This window comes from Mustela lutreola, chromosome 1 (genome assembly GCF_030435805.1).
Source record: "Mustela lutreola isolate mMusLut2 chromosome 1, mMusLut2.pri, whole genome shotgun sequence".
NCBI classification, from domain to species: Eukaryota; Metazoa; Chordata; class Mammalia; order Carnivora; family Mustelidae; genus Mustela; species Mustela lutreola.
In genome coordinates, this window is record NC_081290.1 from 152,366,610 (window position 1) to 152,386,889 (window position 20,280).

The following is a 20,280-nucleotide window of genomic DNA, read 5'->3' on the forward strand; positions in this document are numbered from 1 at the left end:
GGTGGCTCAGTGGGTTAAAACCTCTGCCTTTAGCTCAGGTCATGATCCCAGGACCCTGGGATGGAGCCCCACATCAGGCTCTCTGTTCAGCAGGGAGTCTGTTTCCCACCCCCCCCACTTGCCTCTCTGCCTACTTGTGATCCTTGTCTGTCAAATAAACAAAAAAAATCTTAAAAAAAAAAAAAAAAGAATTCTCTATGCTTAAACCTAAACTAAATTGGGAAACACTATATTAACAATAAATCCCAGCTAACATAAGTTCTGTTCCCTTATTTTTAATTTCTTCTAGCGAATAATATTAACTTTCAGATAAAATCTTCCTATTCCTCACACATTTTCAATCATTTTATCAATATTTTACTATTACAATTTTGATTTAAATTTCCTTTTTTGACTCAAACAGGAAGAAATGTCTACATAAAAATATGAACTCAAGCAACAAAACTGGTTTTTAACCCTTAAAAAGTAGAGTAGTAAGGTCTAATAAACCTTAACTTAACTGGTAAAAAGAAATGAACTGTAATCACTTTCTAATAAATTTCACACAGCACAGAAGAACAGGAGAAATTTTGGCATGCAAAATGAGCATGTGATATTTGAGAAAAGGAAAGTTGATGGGAAATCGGTCTAAGACTGACAGAAAAATAGTTATAAATACTTACCTTATTGCTGCCTAGACTATAGAACGGAATAAGATCTTGTCGGCTGCCAGACAACTGAAAAAGAAAAAAAAAGAGGATTAGTCCTTTATTTTTATTTTTTTCTAAAGATTTTATTTATTTATTTGACAGAGTGAGTAAGAGAGAGAGAGAGAGCAAGCACAGGCAGGGGGAATGGCAGACAGGGGAGAAACAGGCTCCCCGCTGAGCAGGGAGCCCAATGTGGGGCTCAATCCCAGGACCCTGGGATTACGACCTGAGCCAAAAGCAGCTGCTTAATCGACTGAGCTACCCAGGCTTCCCTGGGATTAGCCCTTTAGGTGTGAAAGTACAGGAATCTACGTTCCTGGAAATACAAGAATTTGAAAACCAAATCAACAGTCAGATGGCAGCAGAGATGCTGTCAAGACATTTGTAAATTAGGCTAGTGTATACTTTGAGACATTGTTACGCACAACTTTTTTTAAAGATGCATTTCTTTATTTTGAAAAAGAGAGAGCATGTGTGCAAGCCAGGAGGAGGGGCAGAGGTAGAGAGACAGAATCCTCAAGCAGACTCCCCACTGAGCACAGAGCACCAAGCAGGGCTCAATTCCAGGACCCTGAGATCATGACCTGAGCTGAAGTCAGGAGTTGGCCACTTAAACAACTGAGCCACCCAGGTGCCCCTCACAATTTTTTTTTAAACTGAATTGAACTTTAAGGTGGGAGGTTTATAAAAGATCAGACACCCAGTTTACCCTGAGGCAACAACAAGTAGGACATGGGTAAGGGATATTTCATTTGTTTATCCCCTTCTATTTAAAGGATACCAGCTTAATTATTTTACCATGTCCTCATCTTACAACTTCCTTCTCTGGGTATTCGTAGCAGATATATAAACACAAACTATTTCTTTTAAACCACAGTTGATATTTCTTCTAAATACCAACCTCTGTAAGTATCTGCATTTTAATGTATCATTTTTTGAAGAAATGAGATTTCAAGTTGAAATAAAGTGATATATTCCTCAATGTTCCCAATCTTTCATCCTGAGATCATTAGTGATGTCATTCAGTCACTCAGGGACCACATGTGCCCTCCCGTTTGATACTCTCCCTACTTTCACTATCGTCTCTCAAACACCAAGGGGAAGGGTCAGCTGCTCTTCATTATGATGCTTGTACTGTCGTTTTTCTTAGTGTAAAGTTAGCAAAGGTAATATTTCTCATATCCGTATCTTTGTCAAAAGTAAGGAAAGGAGAGATAAATCACACGGCCACAATCATATTTCTTTGTGAAGAATTATTTGTATGCTTTAATATGCACATAAATTATACCTCTGTTTTTAAAAACAACAAAAAACTTAAGACACTGTTATGAAATACATCTAAGATGTTTTACTCATTTATACTATCCTGGATGGCCTTTAAGCAATTGAGTTTGTAAACCAAGTCCAGACTTCTCAATTTATAAATAATTAAGTTGGGCCCAGAAAATTCAAATGGCTTGCCAAAGGCATTTGGGCTAGTTTTGCTTTAGCTCAACAAACACTCACTGAACATCCACTCAGTCACTGTGCTAGGCACTGCTCATACAAAAGCTGTGAGAAACAGGAGAGATGAACTTAAATGGACACTGTCCCTACCATACTGGTAAAGACAGTGACAGAGGTGTGCACAGATGCTACAGGGTAGAGAACAGGGCATCCTAAATCATTCTGGAGAACGAAATGACATCTGAGATGAGAGTTAAAGGATACAAAAAAGTGTTATCCAAGGAAAGAAGGGCAGGGCAGGAGAGCCCAGGCAGAGCACAAAATGGGGAGTCCATGTACTCACTCTGTTCACGTTGGGAGAGCTAATACTCCTCCTACTTAGCTTCCCCTTTCCTGTCAACTGTTCCTTCACTGTAACTTCCTGTCAGTCAGAAAACATACAGAGGAAAAACACAGATCAGAGACCCACCTCCAAATCAGTACCATGCACAGCAGTGTTTGAGCTACCATCTCTACACACATATTCCTGGTTCTTTAAATCATAGATGTTTCTTTATGCCTTGGAAAGACCTAGTTCTAAACATTGTGGAGTATTCCAAGTTACCTAGATTCTACATTCTTTTCTGTATCTATTGACGGCCGCCTTGAAGCTGACCAAACAAAAGTTAGTCCCAGGAGAAAATCGCCAAAATTAGATCATTCACTTTTGTTTTTCATAAGGATTTTTGGTTAAAACCAAAAAAGCCTCCATATATCTATGTAAAATACGTTTAGGGTTCCACTAAGGATTAGGTATACTGCTGGCAGGCATCTCTACTATCCCTTTGAGAGATCCACCCTAAAGCTGTGGCAGGCATGACCAGCTAAACAAGAAAGGGCCCATTCTGCCACCTTCCTACATATTTCTTCAGCAACGTTATTGTCCATTATCAAAGAATTTTTAAAGTAATTCTTCAGCCAGCAAGAGTTAAGTATTTTCTCCCATTACCTCAAAGCAACTTGATACCATTTAGCACCTTGGTAAAAGTAAACTTCCAAGTGGAGCTTTTGTATATTCACAGACTTAAGTGACAAATTTAATCTAAATTAATATGCTGCACTTAAACAGATGCTTCCAAAGTTTAGATGTAACAACGCTGAGAACTGCAGAGAGGCGAAGAGAATCAGGCTGGGTCCGCACCGCTACTACCAGCTCTGTTGGCTAACCTGGCGGAGACGATCTAAAGTGAGAAGGTTCTCCACAGCCAGCACACTTCTGAGGTATTTTTCAATATAAGCCTCTGAGTCAGCAGAAGCTGTGTTTTCAACATTAGCTGCCATTCTTGCTAATGTTTCTCGTTCCTCTACTCCCTGGGCATCCTGGAGAACAGAAAGTTGTGTATTAAAATTAAGTACTCTATAGAAGAAAACATAAAAGCTTCTTAATCTATACAAACATACACACAGAGAGTACTGAGCTAACAAATGGGATGTATTCCAAAATTCCATTTTAACGCCAGCTTTTGGAACTCAAAATGCATTTTCCCAGAGAAATTGTTATAAATGGTGATCAGATTAACTTGCAAGGTTAAACCCAATGGCACTGAAACATAGCACATTCTTAATAAAACTGTCCTCTGCTTTTTTCCTACTGCAAACGAAAATGTTATTGGTTAGAAAGGATTTGGTGGAAATAGCTGGAAATACAACCAACTACCACAATACTTCAGAAATAAATCACTGAGGCAAGAGACAGGAATGAGAAGCTGGGGTCCAAACAGTGCTAGCAGGAGGCAGACACAAGAGAGTAAGAATGAAAGTAGGGCGGCTTTCAACCCTTTCACTCAGCAGCAGACCATGGACTACATGTTCAACATGTGGCAGCTTCTAAAATTGGTTTTAATCCTCAATCCTCAACACAGGCTACAGGCAGTGTAGCTCCCACCAAGAAGAAAAGTATCTGGGTAAATTCTCACTCACTGTGCTTTCCCCCAGAGCCCAGCCCTGCTCCTCTCATGTGGGTGCCCCATGCATATCAATGGGACGCTCACAAGTCAGGGAGGGCTGTTAGTGCATTTAATCATGTCAGGCTAGCTTGGCTCATAACAAATTACTCTTCTCAGAGAAAATCTGATACTTTATTTACTTGTGAATTTGTTATAATAATGTCACAAACTACAAAATATATAGCCATATGCCACTGCATCTTAAGATGCCATCAACTTCAAGGAAAAAAAAATATTTTATATACCACTAAGGAGAAAAAAAAACTCTGCCAATTAACTTTAAGATATCATTTATAAGACACATTCTAACATCAAAATTATTTTTAAAAATTTAAGCGAGCTTTTATTACAGATAAAATATGGAAGAATCTGGAAGGTGGCTTAAGTTCACAAAACTTCTACCCCGTATAGTGATTCATTTGGGCCTTTTAATAACCCTGAAAAGAAGCAATCATCCTCATTTTATAGATGAGGAAAAAGGAAAGCCACTAATTGGCAAAAAAAAGGCAAGATCAGGAGTCAAGAGACCAAGTCCTAATCTTGCATTTTTTGCCAAAGTACAATGTGCATCTCCACGCTCACTCTTTGATTTCAGGTGGTGAGTGTCACAGAAGAAACTGCTCTACTCTTTTCCACGGTCCTTTTCTTAGAAGCCTCCCTTCCCCTACCCCATTACCAGCTGTGCCACAGACTGGATGAAGAAATCTGGGATTAAATATTAGGAAGCACATATATGAACTACATCACGCATCAAGCTTCCATGGCGGGGGGCGGTATTATAAACTCCATATGCTTGATTCCTATGACTTTCTCAGTTTAGAAAGAGAAGTAACAAGAAGAAAATAATAGAAACTATAATAATGGGAATTACAATCAACTGCTCAGTGTGTGCACAACAACTTATATATATATATATATATATATATATATATATATATATCATCTCATTTAATCCTTAAAAACAACCCTATATAGAAGCTATCACTAACCTAATCTAATAAATGAAAAAAATTGAGGCTCCAAGTAACTTACAAAGTTCACCTCACTAATAGGTGACAAAAATAAGATTTCTGTGTGATTCCAAAACGCAAGCCTGAATCTCTGTTTTCAGGGACATGCTATGTTACGTCCCTTTGAGGGGGACAATATTGTTACCTTATGTCTTCTAGGAGTGTTGATTTGCTTTTTAAAAGGAACTCCTTTAACAAAATACTAAAACCAGAACCTTTAAGCCACAAATATATTTTACAATGAATCACATTAAGATTAGGAAATTTCTTCTACAAATCTATAGTGTTTACCCAAATACACAACTTCATTGACTATTTATTTCTTAGTAGGTGACTTTCAAGGAGTTAGCTCTTTTTACATGTTTATTTTTAGTAAACTCAAACTTCATATGATCCTTCACCTCTGGAATATTGGAGACAATTTCAAAAGTCACTCCACAGCCAGGAATAGAACTTCGATGTGACATCTTTTTTAGGAGACTCTGAGCAAAACCCTAGAGAAAAACAAAAAAGAAAGATATGGTTTCCTACCTCAAAAACTGGGTTTTCATTAACAAAGAGCTCAAAGGATACTGCATTCACCCTAACCAAAAAGAAACAGCATATTTCCGATATAAACAAGCTGAAACCCAAATCACAAAATACAGGCTCTTCAACTTTGTCTCAGCACACAAAATCAATTTACTAGGCCCCTGCCCTTTGGCAGGTCCTATATCTAGTATATGAAGAATATAAACCCAAAACTCTGGAAACTGACACTGGGCATCTGGTTCAGGTCTACTTAAAGGCTACAGAAATAAGACTGTTGACTTCGATAAAATAAAATGACCTTCCTAAGATGTGAGTGAGGACTGGTGACTCTTACACTTTTTTTTTCACCAGTACGATGGACATCTTGCAGCATGAATATTGACAAGTTCAGGCATTAAATTCTCGACCAAAGCAGGATCGTTATGAAGAATGATTTAAGAGTGCACGGTCATTGTTTATGCTGACTGTGCTCTTTGCACAGTTAAGAATTGAACCGTTGAATTAATGCATAGATGACTCATTTGAAGATGCTGCTAAGACTGAACATCCTGTAGAGGTTGAAGAGAGCGGGGATGAGGGCAGAATACAATTGGTGAATAAAGATAAGAAGAAGAGAGAATTTTAAACCAACACCCAACCTTTTCCCTCATGCAAAAGGGAAGTAGGAAATAATGTGAAAACTCCCAAAGAATATAGAAAAATTAAGCCACTTGGTCTTAGAAGTACATAATTTCACAAACCTGTTTAATAATAATTTCTTTCCTATTCAGTGCTCTTTAGTTACTTTTTTAAAAGACCGTAGCTCTTAGAATGCAAAGAGACCACTGATTTCAGCCCTTCATGAGCCTTGCAATGCAGAGCCACAGCCCATTACACCAGTCAGGGACAGCTAAGATTTTATTTTTCCATGGTTCGGGTGGGGAAGGGGGGTTGCTGTTGTTAATTTACCTTTTGTTTTCTTTCTGTATGGAGCTATTGAAGGTGATTTGCATGTATGAGCATCATAAGGAATATCAGCGTCATAGGGGAAGTCCCCATTCTTGTCATAAAGAAGCAATTTTTAGGACTGAAATATCTGAAACTGGGAAGAAAACTGGCATGTCCTAAAGTACTATCATGTCATTCAGTATCAATCTGATAATATCACGTCATTTCATCCAGGGGAAAAACAGAGGTAAATTCTTGCCGCTATAATAAAAACTTAAAAACAAATTAAAAACAAACAAAAAAGACACCACCACCAGCGGAAGCTTGGGTGACTCCACGATGCATCCTTTCTGTTAAGGATTCGGTGGGGCCGGTGCCATACCAGGTCATCGCCTGGCAAGCAGAATCTCTAGCTCAGGAATGGCAAATCACTCTTCAAAATGCTCCTCAAGAGCAACTCATCTTTTTCTATCCTTTAAAGACTTCCGAGAAAAGAGAGTTGGAGAAAAGAGCGAACAGGGGACACCCCATATACGTCTATAGCTCACCCGATGACCTGGATTTTATTGATGCTGGATTGCCAAGCTAAAGACCTGCAATTTTAACAGCATTACCACCAGTCTTCATTTCAAAGATGGATATCAGTGTGACATTTAGAACTAAAGATTAATTTTTAGGGGTGGAGATTACATCTAGGACTCTGTCAACCGTGACTGTGCTCTTTTAAATGAAAAGATGTCTTTTCATCTGTCCTGGTTTTAGTCAATGTGTTGAGAAGGCCTCAAAAAAAGTGAGCACAGACAGTTCAAAGAATCCCTAGAATGAGCCTCCCAAATCCTGTATTTGCAAAGCCAATGGCAGAAATAGTTTATGTTCTTCCCTTGAAGCTGTCTACTAAACCCAGTCAGACGGCATGAGGTCCCTCATAATGCAGCTGCAACTGTGTGGACAGCCAGGGCCCCAACCTCTGCGGCACACTCCGTCACAATGCCTGCCACACTCTGCTGCTTGAGGTCCCAGTCAGCCCTGCCCTGTCCTTCCTCACCCCCTGCACTGAACAGTGTATGTCCTCTGGCACCGTGTCTGTAAAGGAATGGCCAGCATGCTACCACCCTGGCTCTGATGGCTTCTCAGACTTGCTCAGTGTGAGCTCTCCATGGCTTCGCCCATAGTCTTCCCGCACTCAGGGAACACCTGCCTTCCCACACTAAGCCAATAGAGGCGCCGTCTATTTATTCAGCTATACACGCCGACGGACACTGGGGGTTTCAAGATGCAGACTAATTCTTACTCGTCTTGCTATCCAAAAGCTCGACAGAGTACACTATCCAAATATTTGAGTCCACAAATTAGCAGAGATGACTGAGAGGGAAGAAGGAAGCAGAAAGCAGAGGGTGAGTCCAACCAACAACTAATCTGTGGAGAACTGTCACGTCTTGTGCGACCCAAAGGTAAAGTCAAAAACCTAGAACTGCGCTTTGACGGGGCACTGGGGCACCCATCTGTGACTCTGTAATAAGAAGGACTCACTGTAATAACTGAACACTATCTAGGAGAAAGTCAGAACAGCAGGGGCCGGGAATGAAGCAGACCCGACTACACGATAGCAAGGGTTGAGTTGAAGAGAAAACTGAATCGGTTCACAGAGGCTGTGTGGACAGGAGGCCAGAGCAATCATTCCTGGCCCTGCCCCTAATTGGACCTGTGATTAAAATCAGTTCTTCAACTGGGATTAATGACTCACCTGCCGACCATGAACATGGACACAAATTCTTTTCCGTAATACCAGCTGCATGTCGGCCGGATGGCTGAGCTGGACTGTCACCCGCACAATCAGATACACGCGCTCATCTGCTGGGGTGCCTTTACTGAGCTGAGGACAGCTGTGCACGGCAGAGTCCCAAGAGGCTTCTGCTCTCACCTGCAGGGACCAAAAGAACATACTTTGTTTGCCCTCTCCTCCTGAACACAAAACACTTCACAAGGAAACATCCTGGCTTGGCTGAAGTTGGACATACTGGTCCCCACTGAAGATCTACTAGAAGTGGCCTGAAAGACTCCAGGATGTGAGGATGTGGCCTCCATCACTCTAGTCTGGGAAGTACGGGGATAACATTCTTGGCTGGTGGGATTCCAGAAATGTTTTTATTTTGCAAAATGCTCAAACATAAAGGAAAGATATGAATTCAGGACAATGAACTCCTGTGTTATCTTCCATCTATAATCATCAGCTATTAATATTTTGCCACTTCTCCTTTCTCTTTCTTACAACTCATACACATGCAGGATTATTTTTTGCTGAACCACTTGTGAGTCAGTTCCAGACTTGTTACTCTACCTGCCTAAATAGATTAACAAGTGTCTTCTAACAGTGAGAACATCCTCTAAACTATAGGACAATTCAGGAAATTTAACATCAACACAATACTATGATATAATACAGTCCATAATCAAATCTTTCAACTGTTCCAATCCAGGATCACTAACTGCACTTAGCTGTCATGTCTCTTTAGTCTACTTTGATCTGGAATGGTTCCCCAGCCCTTCTTTGTCACCCATGACACCATAGGACCACTGTTGTATAGAACGCATCACAGCTAGCTTTGCCCCCTACTATTGAAGTTTTGCATCTTTTAGGAATACCACTAAGGGATGATGTGCCCTCCAGAGCACCCCATCAGCTTTCCTCGCTTTAACTATTTTTTTACTTTCCCAGTATACTCAAAACTGGAAAGTAAGGCCCCACTGTACACACATCACCCAGATTCAAACATTATCAAGATTTTGCCACACTGCCTTTATCTACTCTTTTTTCCCTCTTCTTAAAAAGTCTTTACTAAAGAATTAAAGGAGATCCCAAATGCTGTGTATTTTACCTCTATGTACTTCAGTAGCATTTCCCCAGAGAGGGGACCACTGCTGGCCTGAACTATGAATACTAACAGAGATCCTTTACCAGGAGGGGAACTAATTTAACCATCCACTTCTTCTGGAAGGGGTTCCACTCTTTCTGGAAGTCGCAGTAAAAGGTTTTCATTTATATTTCTTGAGAAATGTAAGCATTAAAATGATTACACTGCTGACTATTTCAAAAGATGTATGGAAAGGTTAAAGAAACTACTTTTCATATGATTTTCCCTACTTATGCTTTGTTTACCTCTCCATCATGCTGTTTTACAATCTGCAGTTCAAAGAACTCATCCTCTTCTTCCCCGGTTAGGGTAGCATCCCATCCACCAGCTTCTGGGTCATCAAGATTATCTTGAGAGCTGAAATCATCAGCTAAAAGCAAGTTCCATTAAATCAGAGATCATTTCAAAGGATAACCCCTACCAGCTAAATTTCAATGTGCTTAGTATTAAAATTCTACTGCCTCAAATTTCATTTGCTTTTGGCTCTAAAATCTCACATGACATGGAAGAGAACCATTAAACAGTTCACAGTTCTTAGAGAAGGACAGACTCTCAAGAAATTATCTTAACCAATCTCCTACCTTTATGCCTTATTTTACATGGAAGGCAAATGAAGCCAAGATACCCAAGAGATTACTCAAGATCAGCCCATAAATGTTAATGATAGGATTACAACCCAAATTCCCCATCTTTTAGTGCACTGAAGAAATGAGAAGCGAGAGTGATTCCAATTATTGGACCGTTAAGTTCAACAAAAGAATCAATTGGCTACATGAGCCAGAAACTTGGGAGGGTTGCCCCTTGGCCCTTTAGTTATTTAGTTCTAAGTCAGGCCCTCCCAACCCCCTATCCATCTTAAGCTTGTGAGTAGCCATCAAAGTATCTTTCTAGTATGTAGGCTTATGGGGATCAAGAATGGGCATCAGGCTGCATAAGTTCTTGATCATGTCTTGGGATGTCCATACAAACAGGTCTTCTATAAGCTTACTGTTTTCCGCTCTTACCTTCCTACACACGTGCACAAGCACGTGCACACACGAGCCCCTCAACTATGTAGGAACCTAACGTAAGGACAGTAAGCCCCAGAGTAAGCTTCAGCCTCCAAGGCGCCAGAGAACAACAAGGTAGGCTAGAGAGCTGTGGCAAAACACAGAAACCCTCTCAGGTGGACTGACAGCAGAAGTGACTTAAGTATTATTTGCTAACTCTGTGTGCACACAAAATTTTCCATATGTCTAAATAAACCAAGTAGTACAAGATGCTAAATACCTTAGTTATTATAACTCACTTTCAGCTGTGTGGAAACAAACCACTGAGGACATCCAAGCTTGCCTATCTAGGACAGTTCATTATAATACACAGTTTCTCTGAGATGTTTTAGGAATTTAACTGCTGACTTTTACCTTATCCTTAGCTCTTTAATCTACCTTTTCATTTTTATTTTCCTTCCTTGGACAGAATAAATGTAAAATGTAGCCACATCTAAAATATTTTATATGAAGGAGAAAAAAGTCAGAAAAATTGGACAGTTTCTCACAAATAAGCAATGCACGAATGAGGGCATAAGAATTCAGAGGGGTGCCTGGGTGGCTCAGTGGGTTAAGCCTCTGCCTTCGGCTCAGGTCATGATCCCAGGGCCCTTGGACCAAGCCCCGCATTGGGCTCTCTGCTCATTAGGGAGTCTGCTTCCCCCTCTCTCTGCCAAATAAACAGATAAATAATCTTTAAAACAACAACAACAACAACAACAAAAACGAACCCACAGAAAGTGAAAAATTTATTAGCTAAGATTAAGAAAACACCAGATAAAAGAAAGCATCCTACATAAGCATCACTAGTTATTAGTCCTTTCCAGAGAGAAGTCTTTTCCTAAGAATAAAGAAGACAACACTGAAGTGTAGGGGAACACCTGCTACTGCTACCTCACATGAAGAGAAGAACAAAGCACACACGCAGCTATTACGGATTACCCAGTGAAATGTGCAAACGTCCTGGGATGAAACATACCTACCTCCGCTACAGAAATATTACTCTTACAGATAATTCATTCTTGGTCAAGTGTCAGTGTCCCTCTGCATACATAAAATAGACCCTAACCTTATTCTTACTGAATTGCCTAACTGCAGACTTTGTTAGAATCTAAGTGTTACTCAGACACTAATTTGTCTGAGGTAAGCCTTCAGAAAGTATCTCCTAACTTACCATTTAAGTCAAGGAATATAACAGGAATGTGTGTTTCCATCCCAGGAACTGGGGTCCTAAAACATAATAAACAAATAGCACCTCAAATAAAGCCGACTTTCTCAGCAGAATGTACTTCGAGACACAGCATTAATCCACACTGAGAATTATTACAGGTCAAGCCAATAATAACTGTGGGTATCGTTTTTTTGTCATAATTTCAAATCAGAGATGCCCCAAAGACTTACCTGTAAATGCTGCTTCTTTTCACTGGTGCTCTTGTGTATAATTATCATACGTTCTGATCCTAGAATTCAGTCTTATAAGATACAGCTACCTGTTTGTAACTGAAGCTTCTTTGTTTAAAGTTACTTTCTTAAAAAATTATATACTTAAGGGCCCCATATGGCTTAATTTACTATTTTTAATTTCTATAAAGTGGCACAGAACATTTGCTGACAGTACAGTTTAAGCCAGCACAAAACCAAAAACTCCTGGAGATGCAATTTTATTATGACCGAATGGTCTTTTAAGGGAATGACCCAAGTAATTAACATATTAACTTTCTTTTTTAATGCTAAGTGCAGTGGTATTAAATATTGATTTAGATTCTCAGAATTCTTAATTACTGAGCCAATAACAATATTATTTAATAAAACAGTTTTAAGCCATAGTTACTCCAACTCATGAAAATAATTTAACACTTCCTTTAATTCAAACTTTCTCCCTATGCTATGATGAGTCTTCCATTAGTTGAAAGAGAGGCAAAACTGATATGGAGAGTGGGAGGCTCCGTGAGCATCTGAAATGTCTGAAGAGGGCACCTGGGTGGCTCAGTGGGTTAAGCCGCTGCCTTCAGCTCAGGTCATGATCTCAGGGTCCTGGGATCGAGTCCCGCATTGGGCACTCTGCTCAGCAGGGAACCTGCTTCCTCCTCTCTCTCTCTCTGCCTGCCTCTATGCCTACTTGTGATCTCTCTCTGTCAAGTAAATAAATAAAATCTTTTGAAATGTTTGAAGACATGTGGCAGCGTTCATACCATTCTGCTGGGGCCCCTGGAATGCCACTGCCAGCAGAGGGGACCATGACTGCATTCCGCTCCTCAGTCAGAGTCAGCCTCATCTCTAGAAGTTGGGCTTCACGGTCAGCATCATCCTCTGTTTTATCTAGAACATCAAGAATGGAGATCAAATATAGACTTCTCACCTGATTTACACTTTCATCCTGCATATCAATAGGATTTGACTGTATTCAGGTACTGGTTGATGAGGGTTCACTGAAAACTTATTACTTCCCTAATTAGTATTTTAAAAAATCACAGTAAGAAATGAACTATAAGCTAAAGAGCTGGTGTACTCTTACAGAAAGGCCATCTTTGGCTCATGGAAGGCCGCCATGGGCCAGCACATGAATAATTTCTTCCAGAATTAGAGGATTCAGGTGCTTTTGGATAAGAAATCAAGAACGTTAGCATCCTCCTTAATTTATTTTTGAAGGACAATGTTTACATACTTTATTTTCTCTTTGTTGGGGATGTGGGGAAACTTACAGAAAGACATCATTACAGTTAAATAAACGTTGTTCTGAAAGGATATGACACTAATAAGTAACATTCCTATACGCATTATTGATGTGTCCATCTACTTCTAATTTATATGGCTGCAAGCGAGATTAATTATGCACAGATTCGGTGTGAGGGGGGAGGAAATATTCAACTTGCTTTTCTTACCATGTTTACTGACAAGCTTCTGCAGTTGTTGATCTAAGTATTCCTGACGTTTTGTTAATGCATTTAGCCATTTTCTACGCAGTCTCTCTAAATCCCGATCCTGGAAGAAAGCAGGGGAAATTATGGCAGATATAATGTCAAGACAAGATATTTGAAACCAATGCTTCCATCTACCTTACTCTAAGGCTTTAAAAATGTGAAGTATTATATATCAATCTGTTTATTACCACTACTAGTTGACTCCAATCATTATTCAGAACAGGAAACTCCAAAAATCAAAGCACTGCTGTTACTGGAAAAAGACAGCTTCTGAAAGGGCATTCTCTGATATCTAGAACCAGTTTTATTTCTATTGGTTCGAGAGGCAGAACTCCAAGTAACTAAGATCTACAATGGCCCTCTGCTGGATAAAAATCAGAAATACTTGGGCACCTGGCTGGCTATCAGAAGAGCATATGACTTTTGACCTCGGGGTCATGAGTTTGAGCCCTGCACAGAATGTAGATATCACCAAAAAAAAAAAAAAAAAAAAAAGTAAACCTAAAAAAAAAATCACAAGTACTACTCAATAATCTCCAATTCTATATCTGTGGGAACCATCATAGGAATTCCTCAAACTTCTTACCTTGTTTCAGCCTTCAACATGTTTCACTAGTCTCTACAAACAGCATGTAAATGCTTCTCTCCCTTGTTTCTTGTGGGGGGATATTTGGAGCAGAGAGGGGGCGTTATCACCAGACTAAGAACTCTACCAGTCAACACCCGACTGTATACCAATATTGCCTCATTTCCTTTCATAATAAAGTTAACAAGACTGGGTAGATCAGTGGAATGCTGAGGATACAGTGTGTATCTGGATTTCACTAAAGCACTTAACCAAATAGCTCATGACGTTCTTGTAGACAAGATGGAGAAATGTGCAATGAATCTACTTGAATGAAATCATAAATGACTGAAATATCACATCCAAAGAACAATGATTAATGGAATAATGTCAGCTTAAAAGAAGTCTCTATTGTTGTGCCATAGGACTCTGTATTTAACCCTATCTGATCCAATATTTTTATCAGTCACTTATAGGAAGGCAGACATTTTTATCAAATTATAATGATGCAAAACCAGGAGAGTGACTACACTGGATGACATAATCAGGATCCAAAGAGCTCTGACAGTCCTAAACAATGACTAGCAAGCCTAACAAGATAGAACTTGACAGACATAAACAAAATCTTGCAGGAGATAAGAAAGAGGGGTGGCGGGCAAAACCAAACCTGTGTGACTCTTGGAAGTGGGAAAGGGAGACCTGGTTTAGAAGATGGAAAATACCTAACCAGTGTTGTTTGACTGAGGCTCATTATGAGATAGCTCTTACAGGGGAAAGTGTGGGTGACTCCACTCAAGGAGAGAGAGTGCAAGAATAAGGATCTGGAGAAATGGATCTGTAGGAAACTTAGATGCAGAGCTCCAGGTTTGGAAAAGGGTAACAGTCACAAATGATTTCCTACACTGAAGTCTACGAAACTTGTTTTAATTTGAGAAAAAGCAGTATTTGATTCAAAATTAACTGTGTAGTTATTAAATAACAGTATGACAAGGCTCAGGAATGCGTGATTCAGCACAGGAATCAAGCACATTTGATGAGGCCAACAGGTACTTCCTTACCTGGTAGCTGTCCATGTCCTCCTCCTCCTCCTAAAAGAAAAAAATGTAAACTAAAACAATCATGTTTCCAGGAGTCAGGCTATGCTCAACAACCAGAATCTTTTCCCATACTTTATATTTTCTAATTTAGTGAATATACTATTTTATTTCCCACCTATGCTCACCCTATTCTCGATTTTTTATAGTTTTCAGGAAGTTGGAGTCAGACCTTAAGCTTCTCACAGGAAAGTGAAGAACACTCATTTGACCTTTTCAGGAACAAGTACAATACTTTCCCTGCTGGGTTTATAGTCCCACTCCCCAGGAGAAATCAAACACCTGCTGGCAAACAGTCTTTACAAGCCAGCAGGGGGTTTCTGCAGAGGGGGTGGGTGATAGGGGAAGTTAATCACTAGTAGACAACTGAGGAATTTCTAGAGACTTCAATGTCTTAACCCTCAGTCTGCCATTTACCAGGGCAAAACCAACAGTCTGGTGCAAGTGCAGCGATTCCATGCTAATGCAATATAGTTAAAAAAAAAAAGAAAAGAAAAGAAAAAAGAAAAAAGAAATCAAAGAAAAACAAAAGAAAAAACTGAAAGAATTGTTCATAGAAGGCAGTTTTCTGTCAGGTTCCAAAAGACACTCTTATCTTGTTAGGTCTTTCAGCAAGAACATAACTGGCACAGAAACTTACATGAAAGGTCTCATGAGTCTTCGGGGATCTCAGTGTTCTAACTTTTACACATCCAATGCCAACAGACAATATACATTCTTCCATCAATGGTAAAGTCCCAGATTCCTGCACAGACTTCACTTCCACTTGGACTCGCCGGGACTGTCCCTGTATCACAGATATTTTGCTTAAAAATCAGTTTAATTTCTAAAAATTTGGTTTAGAGAGACCCCTACAGGCTGATATTGAGAAAGCATTTAACTCTGAAGACAGTTTCACCATATATTAAAAACTAAGCAGTAACCTACCAACTGAAAAAGTAATCAGGAAAAATAATTTACCTTTTCAGCAAATAGAAAGACACGGAATATTTATGGCTTGCATACTTTTTCAATAAAAAGAAACATTAAGAGAAAACATTCTAACAAAGGAAATGCAAAAAAGAAAAGGACAATAAAAACTGTTAAACTCACTTATAAAAAATACAAATTAAAATAAGCACAATACATCTTTATTTTCACTTACTAAACTAGCAATTATCTTTTAAAAAGGTAATTTCTGATAGTGCCCATAGTTTATAAATCAGGCAATTACATACATTGTTGCTGGGAATATAAACTGGTAAAGCTTTCTGCAAGGCAATCTGCCTTAAAAATATAAGGATCCCTTGACCAGAAATTCAACTTTCTAGGAATCTGTTCTCAGTAAATAATCATATATTGTATAAGGACTCTTAAAGCAATATATGTTAAGAATAACAAAAAACCAGACACAAATAAATATATAATATTAAAACTATTCAAACTGTGTGTATATAATAAAATATTGCTGGAAGAAAAAATATGTGATATATTAAGTTAAAAAGTATGATTGGGGCATCTGGGTGGCTCAGTTGGTTAAGCGTCCAATTCTTGATCTCATGATCTCTGGGTCATGAGATTAAGTCCTGCATGGGGCTCAATACTGGCTATGGAGCCTGCTTTAAGATTCTCTCTTTTCCTCTCCTCAAAAAAAAAAAAAAAAAGCATATGGTAAACAATGTTAACCAGACCTTAAAAAAAAAAAAAAAGAGATTACCAAACCCAATAATATAGTATGATCTACTTTTAAAAATAAGCTGTCAGAAATAAGAATGATGACCACTACCCTGGATTAACCACTCTAATCCCAAATAATTTAAAACCTGGCTGCAAAATGAAAAATTGAGCAGAGAGAAGCTGTTCCGTCTTACATAAACTTTCATAATAAACACAATGTAAACCTCTATGTTTATAATGAAGTAGTATTTTACAAGAAGATCCTCCATATTCCCAAAATACCGACCTCAAAGTCAGTTTATGAATTTCAGGGATGTAAAACAGAATTTGAACAATGGAATCTGCATGTTTAACTTTAAGTCAGTTACTCTTCCCCTCTTCCATCAGATTTTAATTCCCAAGAGCTTCATGTTATCAGGGAAATCAATTTAGGCAATGATTAATCAGAAGACTAGATTTGAAGAGATGGGTTACAGATGTTTTTGATTTAGTATTTTCCAAGGATTATGTGTCAGGTATCTTGTGGAAAGAGTACCTCAGAAAACATTTTAATTTTAAAATAGTTCAGTCATTTCAATTAGCTACAGTTTTGTTTATTTTGTTTGAAACAAAAAGTAACCTACTCTGCGTGGGGGGCCACACTGGGAGGGTGAGTCCGAGGCACTGTAGGGGGAGGGTTCAAGGTTGGCACAGAAAGAAAAAGGAGGGAAAGATCCAGAACAGCTACTGTCCCACAGAAAAGTTTTTATTTTATTTAATTTTTTTTTAAAGATTTTATTTATTGACTTGAGAGAGAGACAGTGAGAGAGAGCATGAACGAGGAGAAGGTCAGAGAGAGAAGCAGACCCCCCATGGAGCTGGGAGTCCAATGCGGGACTTGATCCCGGGACTCCAGGATCATGACCTGAGCCGAAGGCAGTCGTCCAACCAACTGAGCCACCCAGGCGTACCGAAAAGTTTTTGAACAGTATACTTAAACTCATAGGTTGAACTTCCTGTAACTGCTAATATTTGAGCATTTTTAAACTACAAAACAGGCAATTTCATATGGCGTACGTAGTAAGTTCTCCTCTGCTGTTTTACTGTTCAAGAACAGTAGGTTCTAGTTTTGAAATATTTTAATTCAAATGAGCCTACCATCCAAGTCCTTCTATCAACAAGCCACATGTGCTTCTATAACCTCCTCTTTTACTGCTTTCCAGGTCTTCCTACATGTTACTTTCTCCCCAAATTTACCTAATTCCAACCATTGTGTCTTTATTCTTGCTGTTTATGTATGAAAAAAAGCCTTTGCACTACTGATTCAGCATCCACATAAAGACCAACACCCTTCAAAAAAAAGAACCTTTCCTGATGAACTCAAGTCATCTTTGAACACTTTTTAGTAAAGGTTGTCAGAAATAGGACAAATACTTATATATTCTATTTATACTAAACCATAGAGAATTATCTGGTCTTGCCTTCCAGGGAACAAATTTCTGAGGCATCCAAAAAAGAAATATATATAGCTTTAACAGATGTTCAGAAAAAGATGTTCTTCACACCCTTAAGAATCCCATTTTATGTATATATCTGATGCCATAGTTTAAACTAATTTTCTTTTCCTTTCAGTTCTTTGCCCATACATGAATGAATTTGCTAAAACCCACTTGCTGGGGTCATAGAACAAATGCTGATCAGCTTTCCCCTTCTGAAACATTCAGAACTTAAACATTTAAGTAAACTTTCTTTTTCCTTTAACCTTTTCTCATATTCTGCTTTGAATGATTTCAACATTCATTTTCAAGAGCTATTCTAATATCTTTCCATTGTTCTAAAGTATAGAAATTATCATTAAATTTTGAATTGATGTATTGTACAGTAAAAAAGAGTATTTCCGGGCTCCTGGGTGGCTCAGTGGGTTAAGCTGCTGCCTACGGCTCAGGTCATGATCTCAGGGTCCTGGGATCGAGCCCCACATCGGGCTCTCTGCTCAGCAGGGAGCCTGCTTCCCTCTCTCTCTCTCTGCCTGCCTCTCTGCCTACTTGTGATCTCTCTCTGTCAAATAAATAAATAAAATCTTTAAAAAAAAAAAAAGAGTATTTCCAAATCTCCCATGTAAATTCTACTAAGATATTTTCTCTTTAGCTGGAAGCAGAAACGCTTTACAGATTATAATCCACTTGCGGTTAAGTGACAATTCCTACCTATTTCTCTGCTACACTGATTCCTGGCAGGCATTCATATCTACTTAGCTGCATTTATTTAATACCTCCTGCAGTATCACAGAAAGATCTTTGGTCTTTGTCCTCAGGTCCTGGCAGAGAGCTCCTGAATCTCTCAGAACTTCCTGAGCGATAATGATTATAAGTGTATCTTTTAATGATGCAACTTTAAATCTGGCAGTTCTTGGTAGGCCCCCAGGTAGCTTTAGGAAGGGGGCTGGTAGCAAAAACCAACCAAACAAACAAAAACAAGCCTTCACTGGAAGTTTGTAACTGTCAGCACCCCCCCAAACCTCTGTGCAGAGCAGAGAAGGTATGGAGATAAGTTAATCACCCATGGCCAAGCTTTATGCCTGCATAATGAACATCCATAAAAGCCTACAAACAATGAGGTTCAGTGAGCTTCCTGGCTGGGGACAAATCAAGATGGTGCAAGGGTGGCACACCCTGAGAGGACATGAACGCTCCTTATACCTCTTCCCAGACTTTGTCCCAAGCATCTCTTCCATTGGGATATTCCTGAGTAGTATCCTTTATTTAAAAAGACTAGAAACAGTAAGTCAAGGGGAGGAGAGCTGGGCAAACCCCTGACTTTGTAGCCACGTTGAATAGAACTGAGGACCAGATACTTGCAACTGGCATCTGCAGTGAGGGCAATCTTGTGCTTAAGTCTGAGCCCTTAAACCTGTGGCATCTGACACAAAACCGAACTGCATTGTGGGACACCCCATTGGTGCCTGCAGAGAATCAGACAAATGGCTGGTATTGGGAGGAAAAGAACCCTTTCACCTTCCAAGTACCAAGTACTGTGCTTCACATACAGTATCTCTAAACCTCATACTAGTCCTACAAAGTCGGTATTATCATCACACTTCCACTTTATACCTAAGAGAAGGTTCTGAGAGGTTACAGAACTTGCTCACAGATTTAGGGCTACACGGTGGGAGACCAGAACTGAACCCTAGCACGTTACTAGCCTGTGAAGTGCTCATTCTTTCTGCCATGTCACACTGCTACTCCTTATGTTCATAAATATTCTAATGTAACACTGCATCATACGTTTCTATTGTCTCCTGCAATTCAATTCTAAGTCATTATTTAAAGTTTATCTTTTTGCTTACTCAAAGTTGAGAAGCTGGTTTTAAAATATTATAATTAACAATTGTTTTTAAAAGATTTTATTTATTTATTTGACAGAGATCACAAGTAGGCAGAGAGAGAGGGGGAAGCAGGCTCTCCGCTGAGCAGAGAGCCCGATGCCGGGCTTGATCCCAAGACCTGAGATCATGACCTGAGCCGAAGGCAGAGGCTC

General features: G+C 39.3%; 1 protein-coding gene across 2 annotated transcripts in view; it reads right to left on the reverse strand.

Moving 5' to 3' along the window:
• KIF13B (kinesin family member 13B) overlaps positions 1-20,280 on the reverse strand; it is a 213,144-nt gene that overhangs the window by 55,739 nt on the left and 137,125 nt on the right. For both annotated transcript variants that reach the window (XM_059176995.1, XM_059177001.1), the window contains exons 25-35: positions 15,749-15,895; positions 15,073-15,102; positions 13,411-13,510; positions 12,721-12,847; positions 11,703-11,758; positions 9,746-9,870; positions 8,333-8,509; positions 5,532-5,624; positions 3,342-3,494; positions 2,479-2,556; positions 663-716 (exon numbers count right to left, since the gene is read on the reverse strand). In XM_059176995.1, coding sequence (XP_059032978.1) covers positions 663-716; positions 2,479-2,556; positions 3,342-3,494; positions 5,532-5,624; positions 8,333-8,509; positions 9,746-9,870; positions 11,703-11,758; positions 12,721-12,847; positions 13,411-13,510; positions 15,073-15,102; positions 15,749-15,895 — 1,140 coding nt within the window. The remainder of the gene's footprint in view (positions 1-662; positions 717-2,478; positions 2,557-3,341; positions 3,495-5,531; positions 5,625-8,332; positions 8,510-9,745; positions 9,871-11,702; positions 11,759-12,720; positions 12,848-13,410; positions 13,511-15,072; positions 15,103-15,748; positions 15,896-20,280) is intronic.